Source organism: Neophocaena asiaeorientalis, unplaced genomic scaffold, assembly GCF_003031525.2.
Source record: "Neophocaena asiaeorientalis asiaeorientalis breed wild unplaced genomic scaffold, Neophocaena_asiaeorientalis_V1.1 scaffold150, whole genome shotgun sequence".
Lineage (NCBI taxonomy): Eukaryota > Metazoa > Chordata > Mammalia > Artiodactyla > Phocoenidae > Neophocaena > Neophocaena asiaeorientalis.
This window is the reverse complement of record NW_020176571.1, coordinates 417,454-430,003: the sequence shown is the minus strand read 5'-3', so window position 1 is coordinate 430,003 and position 12,550 is coordinate 417,454. Positions and strand designations below refer to the sequence as shown.

General features: G+C 44.5%; 1 protein-coding gene across 3 annotated transcripts in view; it reads left to right on the top strand.

Annotated features, from left to right (window-relative positions):
• Positions 1 to 12,550, top strand: part of BCL2L13 (BCL2 like 13) — a 64,583-nt gene that overhangs the window by 248 nt on the left and 51,785 nt on the right. For all 3 annotated transcript variants that reach the window (XM_024733415.1, XM_024733414.1, XM_024733416.1), the window contains exon 2: positions 10,739 to 10,909. In XM_024733415.1, the coding sequence (XP_024589183.1) occupies positions 10,789 to 10,909 (121 nt within the window). In that variant the 5' untranslated portion in view covers positions 10,739 to 10,788. The remainder of the gene's footprint in view (positions 1 to 10,738; positions 10,910 to 12,550) is intronic.

Genomic DNA, 12,550 nt, shown 5'->3' with positions numbered 1-12,550 from the left:
TGGCGGCCTGGGTCCCCGCCAGCCGGCCGCGCCGCGGTTTCTCCCCAAGGTTCCCGGTGCCCCTCCCGGCGGCTCCGACGCCGCTGTCATTGCTGTTGCTATTATTTCACGTGTTCGTTTTTGCCACCCTTAGAGGCGGCATGGTTCGCGCTAGGTCGTTTCTTCCTTTGGTCTTTCTCCCACCAGCCCAGGCCGACCCCGAGTGTCTCGCCTTCGTGCCGGGACTTTCCGAGATGGGGCTTCCCCGCTGGGAGCCGGAGCCTCGGGCCCGCGGTCTTGGGCCCTGGCCGCCGCCCTGCGGAGCCTGCCCGATGCCCGCACGAGCGCGCGGTTACCCGCCCAGCCAGCGCCCGGTTTCTGTACAAGTTCTTAACGAAACTGACGGTCTTCCCTTTCCCCTGTTTCTTTGCGACGTGGGGCAAAACAAGCAAGTCCTCCAGCGAAACTGGCAGTGCGATTTCCCCGGGAGGTTTGGTGTAAACCAGAATGCTGGTCTCTGCCCTGACTTGTGTGACCTTGGATGAGTTGCCACACCCTTCTAGTACCTTCTTTTCTTCAGTCTCCCAGAAAATTAAGCAAGTGTTCGTGTAGGTGGTGAACTGCTTGTACATCGCGGGATAAATAAATGTACACTGTAAATTGAAAATCTTTAAACCACTATGGAATATTCTTCGTTTGATAATAGGCCGTTAGGGACTTTGAAAATTCTTTTACTCTGATTGGTCAAGTACCATTCTCAGTATTTTTTTTTTTTTTCCAAAGGATGGATTTTCTTACGGAGGACCGTACCCCAGTAATTGAGTTCGGTTGAGGGATACAGACGGTTGAGTCCAAGCCGTTTTGTAGAGAAAAGGTGCTCGTTAGCCCGTCAGTTAGTCAATATTTACTACATATCTTGCTCAGCTTTTAGGACAAGTGATTTGCAACAATAAGTATTGTTTTAAGAACATGTTTCTCTTATAAAACATTTTAGACATACAAAGCAGCAGTTTTAACCAATCACAGTACCACCATCCTGCTTTTTAATCATAGTTTTTTCAAACTTGATTTTGATGCATATCTTATTCCAAATAAGTGGTCACCAAGAGTTTTTTTTTTTTTTTTTGGCCGCTCTGCGCAGCATGCGGGATCTTTGTTCCCGGACCAGGAATGGAACCCCCGCCCCCTGCCATGGAAGCACAGTCTTAACCACTGGACGGCCAGGGAATTCCCAAGAGTTCTTTTTTTTTTTTTTTTTAACATATTTATGTATTTGTCTGTTTAAGGTGTGCCAAGTCTTAGTTGCGGCATGTGGACTTCTTAGTTGCAGCATGCATGCGGGATCTAGTTCCCCGACCAGGGATGGAACCCGGCGCCCTGCAATGGGAGCACAGAGTCTTAACCACTGCGACACCAGGGAAGTCCCCCAAGAGTTGTTTTTTTTTTTTAAATTAATTAATTTATGGCTGTGTTGGGTCTTCGTTGCTGCATGCGGGCTTTCTCTAGTTGCGGCGAGCAGGGGCTACTCTTTGTTGGGGTGCGCGGGCTTCTCATTGTGGTGGCTTCTCTTGCATAGCATGGGCTCTAGGCACGTGGGCTCAGTAGTTGTGGCTCGTGGGCTCTAGAGTGCAGGCTCAGTAGTTGTGGCTCATGGGCTTAGTTGCTCCGCGGCATGTGGGATCTTCCTGGACCAGGGCTCGAACCCGTGTCCCCTGCATTGGCAGGCGATTCTTAAGCACTGCGCCACCAGGGAAGCCCAAGAGTTCTTAATTAATATATGTCAACAGGGTTGAAGGAAGGGGGCTATTTTCAGAGTTGCTGATTTTTTTTTTAGTAGTGTTTTATTGAGATACCATTAAGTTGTTCACATGTGTAGTCACAGAGTGTGCACCTATCACTGCAGTTTTCATTCCCGAAAGAAACCTTGTACTCATTAGCAGTCATTCTTTATTCCCACACTCCCCCATCTAGGCAGCCACTGTTTTACTTCTCTGTAGATCCCCCAGTTCTGGATATTTCATATGAACAGAATTTACTTCCATGTTGTAGCAGGTATTGGCATTTCTTTCCTTTTTATGGCCACATAATATTGCATTGTGTGAATAGACTGCGTTTTTACAATTCATCAGTTGACGGGCAGTTACTTCCACTGTTTGGCTGTTACACGTAATGCTGCTGTGACCATTCGTGTGAACGTTTTTGCACGGACAATGTGTTTTCATTTCTCTGTGGCACATACGTAGGAGTGGAGCAGAGAAATTGACTTTCATGTTTCCCTTTTCTGCACGTTATCTGCACATATATGGGAAGCCTGACTATGTGTTTGTGGGGAGAGTGAGAGTGAGGCATTCCTCTTTAAGTACATTATGTTGGAGTGCCAGCTGCTGAGTGGAAACATTTTTGGACGGCCCTTAGCACAGGATTGAACTGGCGTCTTCAGTTAGGCACGTTCCAGTTGGAAAGGGACAGTGGACACTGAAATAGTGTCTGCTGAGTTTTCAAATGCTTAGTTGCATTTCTCAGTTGGACCCAGTGAAATTTTTGCAGTTTCACAATTTTAATTAGGATTATGTAACTTTTCTTTTGCAGAAAGTTCTAGAATTGTATGATACCTAATAAAGTACAGATTGAAGAAATAAAGTCATTGGACTTCATGCTACTTTGTGGAGCTTAAAAATTCTTTGCTAAAACCACCAGTGGGTCTGGAGACTGGGATCGAGGAATCAAAAACTTTGTCCGTGCTTAAAACTCCAGAGTTTTCATTTGTGACTGAATTATCTGTGGATTTTCACTTTTCTCTTTGTAAACTGGGATTGTATATCTACTCAACTCCACATTATTGCAGTATTTAACAATCTTATTACAATTTTATTTTAGTGGGAGGAGATAGTCTAAATACAAAGCTTCCTGAAATAATTTAATTACATCATGTTAGATTGTAACATTTTTCTGCTGTGGTTCTATGGGGTTAAGAAATAGAATATAGGTATGATATTCTAAGTTAGTATTTCTGATGTGGGTGCTAGAAATTTGTTTTTTGTTTTTTTTTTTTGCGGTATGCGGGCCTCTCACTGCCGTGGCCTCTCCCGTTGCGGAGCACAGGCTCCGGACGTGCAGGCTCAGCGGCCATGGCTCACGGGCCCAGCCACTCCGCGGCATGTGGGATCCTACCTGACCGGGGCACGAACCCATGTCCCCTGCATCGGCAGGCGGACTCTCAACCACTGCGCCATCAGGGAAGCCCTAGAAATTTGTTTTTAATAGCCTCCAAGATGATTATGATCAGACAAGGTTGGGAAACAACTACAAAAAACTCATGTTGCTGCAAATTTGCTTTTCATAAGAATTTAAAGTAGAATTTGATAGTTGCTGTATACCTTCTGGTTACTGTTCATAACGTGCCTAGTTCCCACAGTACTATCTATTAGCATCCTGGGATTTGCACTGGTGCTCATAATAGAAATCTGGTTTAAAAAGACGATGTATTGTAAGATTGTGGATATTACATTTGTTACTGAAGGATCATGGACGTTTTGGAGATGCCACCAAATGTATGTATAAACACAGGATTAAGTTACCCTAAGCTTCCTCAGGCTGTCCATCTGGCTGACAGCTACCTGTAACTTGAGAGAGGAGCAAATTAAAGGTGTAAGGCAGAGAAAGAAACAGCTGGGCAACACAGCTGTGTTCAGTAGGTTGTTAGAATTGTGTAAAAAGCAGGAGTTTTTATATTGAAGATCACTCTTGTATTGAATCACTTCTTGATACCAAGAACACTTATACCTAATTTGAATTCTGTAGGGTTCTAGATAAAATTTAAAGAGTAAAAGTAGCTATGTCTTTTTTATCATTTAAAAGGAAGCTTGAGCTGTCTTAGGCATGAAATGTCCTCTGGTTGGTGAGTAAGTAGTGGGGTGGACCTGAGCCTGATCCCCTGCTTCCAGGAAAGCTCTGGGTGGTGGTCTCAGATCATATTTACTTTTTCTTTAACCTGTCTTTTTCCTTTTTGCCCCCTGTCCCGTTCTGAAAATTGACAAATTTGCTTCTTTTGGTACTGTGGGTGTCTGACATTTGGGAAATTGCCTTGTTTTTCTGCCCTTTCTTCCTGTTATCATTAGTGTCAGTGTTTCCACCTCTGTGTTCCTCTCACCCAGCACGTGGCCTGGCTTGCAGGAGATGTGTATTGAATGAATACAGTTAAGGCCTAAGAGTTGGGAACGGAAGAGGATGTACTCAACCGAGTGGTTGCACTGTTAACTAGCTGTTACGATTTTGGGCAAATAAATTGTCTATTCTTGTTTCTCCATCAGTAAAGTTGAGACTGTTACCTTTTCCTTCTGGTGTGGACGATTACTGTGACAGCACGTGCAAAAGTGCTTCAGAAATAGAGGTCTCGTGCAGAGGTGATTTATTTATGATACCTTACAGAAGTGCAGGCGCTCTTTGTGCAGCATGCAGGTTAGTCGCCACCGAGTATGCAGAGGGCGTGATGCCCTCTCTCCCCAGAATACCCTGCAGCAGTGCTGCAGAGTTCACACTTGGCATATTTTCAGTGCCTTTGAGAAATTGTAATTTAATACAAACGCACGAGACCTGTGATAGCATTTCTTTCTGTTTATTTATTTTTAATTGAAGTATAGTTGACGTACAATGTATGTTACAGGTGTACAACATAGTGATTCACAGTTTTTAAAGGTTATAGTTCATTTATAGCTATTATAAAATACTGGCTATATTCCCTGTGTTGTAGACACATAGTAGTGTTTCTGAGGTCTGCCTGCCCCATCACCTAAACACAGGCCTGAACGAGCTGCTTTGCTGCTATAAACTGGCAGCTCAGGTGAAGTTAGAGGAGTTGGAAGGATGTTATATCCTGCGGGTCTGGTTTGTTTATGACTGGAACGTCAGAGACAAATTTGAAGCCTAAAGACCATGCACTAAACTTAAATGATGGAAGTGTGTATGGTCAGCTTCTCCATTAGTGTGAGTCATTGAGAATGGTTGAGTGTCACGGAAGCGGTCACCAACTGTGTGGACGTAGGGATAGTAACATGTGTACTAGAGCTGAGGACTTTATAGTGGAGAATTATGAAATCCATGATTAAAATGGCATTTATGGGGCTTCCCTGGTGGCTCAGTGGTTAACAATCCGCCTGCCAGTGCAGGGGACACGGGTTCGAGCCCTGGTCTGGGAAGATCCCACATGCCACAGAGCAACTAAGCCCACGTGTCACAACTACTGAAGCCTGTGCTCCGCAACAAGAGAAGCCACTGCAATGAAGAGTAGCCCCCGCTCGCCACAACTAGAGAAAGCCAGTGTGTAGCAATGAAGACCCAACACAGCCAAAAAAAATAAATAAATAAAATTTAAGGAAAAAAAGATGGTATTTATGGTTAGTCGATAGGGATTTGTAAGAAAATTTGAAGAACACTAGGTTAAAAATCCAGTTTGGATACTTGGTAAACTGTGCTTTTTCTGTAGCATCTGGGTTGGTGTGTAACTAAAAGTATCTTAAGAGATACGGATTTTTGATAAATACAAGAAATTTTTTAAAATTTTTGTTTTATTGAAATATAGTTGATTTACTGCCACGGCAGTGAAAGCGCCAAGTCCTAACCACTGGACCGCCAAGGAATTCCCAATGTTGTGTTAATTTCTGCTGTACAGCAAAGTGATTGTTATACGTATATATACGTATATATATATATATATATATACACACACACACACACATTCTTTTTCATATTCTTTTCCATTATGGTTTATCACAGGAAATTGTATGTAGTTGCCTGTGCTCTACAGTAGGACCTTGTTGTTTATCCATCCTTGATATTATAGTGTGCATCTCCTAACCCCAAGCTCCCCCACCCCCATCACCCTTGGCAACCACAAGTCTGTTTTCTATGTTTATGAGTCTGTTTCTGTTTGTAGATGGGTTCATTTGTGTCCTGTTTTTGATTCCACATGTAAGTGATATATGGTATTTGTCTTTCTCTGTCTGACTTCGCTTAGTATGATAATCTCTAGGTCCATCCATATTGCTGCAGATGGCATTATTGCCACCACATCTTCTTTATCCATTCATCTATCAGTGGACATTTAAGTTGTTTCCATGTCTTGGCTACTGTAAATAGTACGCAGCCAACATTGGGGTGCATGGATAAATATAGGAAATTTGATTATAACAAATTCTAGAACATCAATTTTTTAAAATATAAAACATATTTAAAATATTTAAAATATAAAGCATTATTCAGAAGATGAGTACTTCTTTTTTCCTGTTACCAAAAAATTCTGAGACTTTTTATATGTTAAATTTTGTTACTGATTTGCTTTTTTCTCCTCTCTTTTGGAACTTAATCATTTATTCCTTGCTCTCTATTTATATCTCATTGGCTCCTCCACTGAATGTAAATGTGCTTAAGTCTCTTTCATTGTATATAAAACAAAACAAAATTAATGAACTCTCAGACCCTTTGTCTCTCTCCCCAGCCTCCATTCTTGTCTTCCCTTCAAACCATGAAAGAATAGACTAAAACCCATTTTCTCTACTGATTCACTTTCCATTCACTTTTTTTTTCTTTTCTGCTCATTTCTTTTTTATTTTTAATTAATTTATATTTTATTTTTTGGCTGCATTGGGTCTTCGTTGCTGCACACGGGCTTTCTCTAGTTGTGGCGAGCGAGGGCTACTCTTTGTTTCCGTGCGTGGGCTTCTCATTGAGGTGGCTTCTCTTGTTGTGGAGCACGGGCTCTAGGCGCTTGGGCTCAGTAGTTGTGGCACATGGGCTCAGTAGTTGTGGCTTGCGGGCTCTAGAACTCGGGCTCAGTAGTTGTGGTGCACGGGGGATCTTCCCAGACCAGGCTCGAACCCGTGTCCCCTGCATTGGTAGGCGGATTCTTAACCACTGCATCACCAGGGAAGTCCTCCATTCGCTTATCACGTCCCTGGCCTCTGCCGTTGCCCTGCCAGTCAGATTAGCCCATCGTGTCGGGGACATCATCTTGACGTTGCATTTTTTTTGGTGTGTTGTTTGTACTGCCTTCTTCCTGAAGCACCTCCCCCGACTCTGAGCACACCCTCCTGTCCCCTTTATGCCTTTCTGCCTGTCCACTGCAGACCTTAGTGGGCTCCTCTGCCAGCTTCTCATCTTTTTGGCTAGCCCTGAAATGGTAGTTTTGCCTTGAATTCTAATTGGGTTTCTTTTTCAGATTAAACCAGTGTTTCTCAACATGTTTTTTAAAAACCCTTTTTCCCTTTGATAAATAAAAATCTCTGGCTCCTCTTCTGGTGGTGCTCGGGGTTGGGGCGGGGGGTATGTGATTCTTCCCTCCCATCCTCTCACTGAGAGTCAGTGATACAAAGAAGATTGAAAGTTTACTCAGATTTATTTTCTATACCTTATAATCTGAAACCAGTAGGTAATGTTTGCTTTTCCAAGCATGAATATGCTTTTTCAAACCCAGCCACCCCTTCTCCCACCTCCTGGAAACTTTGGCGCTTCCTCCCCTTGGACGTCGCTGCTCTCCGTCCACTCTCCGTAGGTGATGCTGTAGACCCGCCTCTGCGCAGGCCACAGCTTTCTGTCTCCAGTGCAGACCTCGTTCTGAGTTGAAGGCTGTATGTCTAGCGTTTTGTTCATTTCCACCTTGCCGGCTGGGGGCACTCTACAGCTCAGTACGCCCCCAAGTGAACTTGTCATCCTCTCCCCCAGGCAGCTCTTGCTGCACTGTGTGACTTGGGCAGTAGGAGCAGCGCCACGTTCTGTACAGCTGCCTGGTGACTGCCGTTGAGTTGGTTCACAGATCTTCGAACTCTGCAGGTTTTCCCTGTGTCCCCTTCTCCTTCCCTGTGTTTCTGCTCTGGGTCGTGCTTTCATACGCTCCTGTTCAGGTTTTTCCAGTATTACCCTAACTTGTGTCCTTGCCTCCAGTCTCCGTTCTGGCTTCCACACTGCCTCCAGGATGATTTTTCTAGAATATAATCTGTTCATGTGCTTCTCTTGCTCAAAACCCTTCAGTGATTCCTACTGGTGTTCTACAGAGTTCCTAGCGTTTTTTTGCATCATGATCTAATCTGAGAGGCTACCGAAAGAAATTGAGTGTTTTTTTTCCCTCCAGAAAAAATGCTCATGCACACAGAATTTGCATACAGTTCTGGGGGTTCGTTAATGGACGTGGTTAAAATAATTTTCCAGCTTACAGGATAAAACCCGAGCTGCCAAGCATCCTGTAGCATACGAGGCAGGCCACATGCTGACTACTGCTGAGCCCCATCCTCCTTGTATTATAGGACTTTGCCATGTCAAGTGGGTAATTTTTGTGGTGGTCCCTGCTGTTCCAAAACATTTCTGTGCCTTTTCCGGGTCTGCTTGACATCTAAAGTTCACGTCGTCCCATTCCCCAGCTGGTTCAGTTGGTGACTAATCACTCACGTTCCAAGATCTGCTCAGGTTTTACCTTATAAAGCCTTTCCTGATTTCCACTTTTTTAAAAAAAAATTATTTATTTATTTATTTTTGGCTGTGTTGGGTCTTTGTTGCTGTGTGCGGGCTTTCTCTAGTTGCAGCGAGCGGGGCCTATTCTTCTTTGCAATGTGCGGGCTTCTCATTGCAGTGGCTTCTCTTGTTGTGGAGCACGTGCTCTAGGTGTGCAGGCTTCAGTAGTTGCAGCACATGGGCTCAGTAGTTGTGGCTCGCAGACTCTAGAGCGCAGGCTCAGTAGCTGTGGCGCACGGGCTTAGGTGCTCTGCGGCATGTGGGATCTTCCCAGACCAGGGCTTGAACCCGTGTCCCCTGCATTGGCAGGCAGATTCTTAACCACTGTGCCACGAGGGAAGCCCTCCACTTCTTTTTTCTTTCTCTCAAGAGAATTACCTGTTCATTGTTTTGGGTTGCCCCTCCCACTCATGTATACTGACTCATATCACAGAATTTTATTTTCTTATTTGTTTCTACGCTTTTGTTTTCCTCGACTTGATAGAAAACTCCTGAGGGCAGGCGATTGATCTTAAGCCTTTGTGCCCAATGCACAGATATTTCTTAAGATCTTAAAAGAGTCTATATCGTTGTTTTCAGTAGAAAACAATTATTTGGAAACTTCTTAATAAGACATTTTGGTTTGAAACAACTATTAAGGTATGTAGTAGGGGTCAAAAGATACAAACTTCTGATTGTGAAATAAATAAGTCCTGGGGATGTAATGTACAGTCTGGTGACTATAGTATATAATTCTGCCTTGCATATTTGAAAGTTGCTAAGAGAGTATGTCTTTTAAAAAGGGGGGTACATGGTATGTAAAACAACTGTTAAGTCCACATGGAGAAGTGAATTTTACTTGCATTGATTAGGGTACAAGTTAAAGTACCTATTGAAGACATTCAGAATAAAGTGGCTTGAATAGGAGTCAGAGCCTAGTGGTCAAGGCAGGCAGGGCAGCTCTGCTCCACAGGGTCATTCAGGGACCCAGGTCCCTTCTGTCTTGTGCTGTCCCCTGGAGTGGTGTCCTTGTTTGCATGTCAGAGTGAGGTGTCTGCCATATGCACATTTCAAACCCAGAGAGGAGGAAAGAGGAAGTCTTCAAGGAGAGACCCCCGCCACCACCACACTGCACATGTAACTTCTGCTCTTCTTCCTCAGGCTCAGGCTAATCTTGTAGCACACGAAGCTGTAAAGGAAACAGGGAAATGTTGTTTGCAGCTGTGTGGCCATGGACGTAGCTGAAATTTAGTAGGCTTTATTAGTAAAAGAAATAAGAGAACATATGCTGGCTCTGAGGGGAAGGTAAAGAGAGGGCAGAGCTAGTGTTTTTGCCACATAGGTGAAAATAGAGTAACTAGGGAGAGGTAGAAAGGGAAATTTGCTTTTTTTTTTAAGGGAACTTTATTATTTTTATTTATTATTTTTGGCTGCGTTGGGTCTTTGTTGCTGTGTGGGCGCTCTCTAGTTGTGGCGAGCAGGGGCTACTCTTCGTTGCTGTGCGTGGGCTTCTCATTGCAGTGGCTTCTTGTTCAGGAGCACGGGCTCTAGGCACGTGGCCTTCAGTAGTTGTGGCTCACAGGCTCTAGAGCGCAGGCTCAGTAGTTGTGGTGCATGGGCTTAGTTGTTCCGCGGCGTGTGGGATCTTCCCGGACCAGGGCTCGAACCCATGTCTCCTGTGTTGGCAGGTGGATTCTTAACTACTGCCTCATGAGGGGAGCCCAGAAATTTGCTTTTGATCTGATACTCGAATAAATAAATTCCTACTTGTCAATAAATTGAATTATGTTTTTTAAAGATTACTGAGGAAAAAAAGGCCAAGAAATATTTATTTTGGTATTTAGTTGAATAGTTGGAGTCAATGGGAAAATGTACTGGCATGTAATAAACTTTATTTATTTTCTTTTTTATACGTTTATTTATTTTTACTTTATTTTTGGCTGTGTTGGGTCTTCGTAGCTATGCATGGGCTTTCTCTAGTTGCGGTGAGCAGGGGCTACTCTTCTTTGTGGTGACTTCTCTTGTTGCAGACCATGGCCTCTAGGCGTGCGGGCTTCAGGAGTTGTGGCACGTGGGCTCAGTAGTTGTGGCTCGCGAGCTCTAGAGCACAGGCTCAGTATTTGTGGCGCATGGGCTCAGTTGCTCCGCGGCATGTGGGATCTTCCTGGACCAGGGCTCAAACCCATGTCTCCTGCATTGGCAGGTGGATGCTTAACTACTGTGTCTCCAGGGAAGCCCCTGTAATAAACTTTAAACTGAAAAAATACTTTTATGTTTTTAGGTTTTACACATCTGTAAGTAGACCTTTCCGGAGCTCTGCCAGCCGACCCCATGGCGTCCTCTACTACTGTGCCTCTAGGATTTCACTATGAAACAAAGTATGTTGTCCTCAGCTACTTGGGACTCCTCTCTCTGGAGAAGCTGCAGGAGCAACATCTTTCCTCACCCCAAGGTATTATCTTTGGCTTGTGGTGGTTGTATTAAGTAGTAATAATTACTTCATGTGTGCAAAATTATATGTATCTAAGTAACTTATAGCTCTGGTTATAAGATTGAATAATACTAATAGGCTCTTAAAGAATAAGAGCCACTCCATCCCTTCCCATCCCCTCATCCATTCCCACAAGCATGACTTTTCATGTTTTTTAAGAGCTCTATATTTTATTTTATTTATTTATTTTTTGGCCGTACCATGCGGCTTGCGGGATCTTAGTTCCCTGACCAGGGATTGAACCCATGGACCCTACAGTGGAAGCCTGGAGTCCTAACCACTGGACCACCAGGGAATTCCCAAGAGCTCCATATTTTAAATGATTGCCATTGGTACAGGGAAAAATGTAAATAAACAGAAACCCATCTGCCTTTAGAGATTTCATACTTAGCAAGCCATAGATTAGAATTATATAATTATTTTTAAAGTTTATAACACAGTTAAGTTCCTCAAATCACCTTTTTTCAAGGCTATTAGGGTTTTTTTTTAATTGAAGTATAGTTGATTTACAATCTTGTGTTAGTTTCAGGTGTACAGCAAAGTGATTCAGTTATATATATATATATATATATATATATCTTTTTTTTTCAGATTCTTTTACCTTATAGGTTATGACAAAATATGGAGTAGAGTTCCCTGTGCTATACAGTAGGTCTTTGTTGTTTCTTTTATATATAGTAATAGGGATATTAGATGTAAACAGTCGATCAGACTTAGAGAGTTTTTAGCGCAGTTCTTTATATCGCGAAGTTGTATATGTCCTTCTTTAAATGATTTGCCAAACGAAGCTTAAAACAGTTACTAGAGGCTGAATTAACCTTCTTTGTTAAGATGCAACATCATCATCTTAAATAGTCTTATCCATAGATGTTTACTACAGCCATGGAGGTAGTTCTTCTTGCTGCTGTTTTAGCTCAAGAATGGGTAGTGTTGGTACTAGGACGACACGGAATTCATGTCTCCTCACAACTAGGGCACCTACCAGGCACCAGTGGGGGACCACGGACACCTAAGGGGACGAGAGGATCCCCCAGCGACTGGGGAGGACCTGGGCGTAGGGGGAGTGAAGGGGGAGGAGAAGTGGAGGCCGGATGGGACAGGAGCCCCTGAGGGGTGGCTGGGGGAGGGGAAGGGATCCCACGCCCGAAGGGGGAAATTGGGGAACCATTGGGAGGGCAGAGGATCAAAAGGGGGCATGGCCAGGTTTCCCCTGTCCACTTGGGCCCCTGGGAAGCTGTTGAGGTCCCCAGCCTGATCCTCTGCCCACCCAGGCCCCCTCCAGCCAGGCGGGTCCTGAGGGAGTGGGAGGCAGGGAAGGGGGAGCAAAAGTAAAGGCCAGACCTCCAGGACCGGCACCCCTGAGGGGCGGCTGGGGGAGGGGAGGAGTTCCTACACCCAGCAGGACCCACCCACAGTTAGGGGTCCAGCAGCGACTGGGAAGACGCTGGGGGAGACGGTGGGGGAGGGGTGCGAAGGAATGGATGGGAACTGGGCCAGCACTTTCCCTGTCTACTCAGGCACTGGGGAGCCTGTTGGGCTCCAGGCCTAATCCTCTGCCCTCGGAGCCTCCCTCCTGCTGTGCAGAGCCCAAGCCCCGCCCCT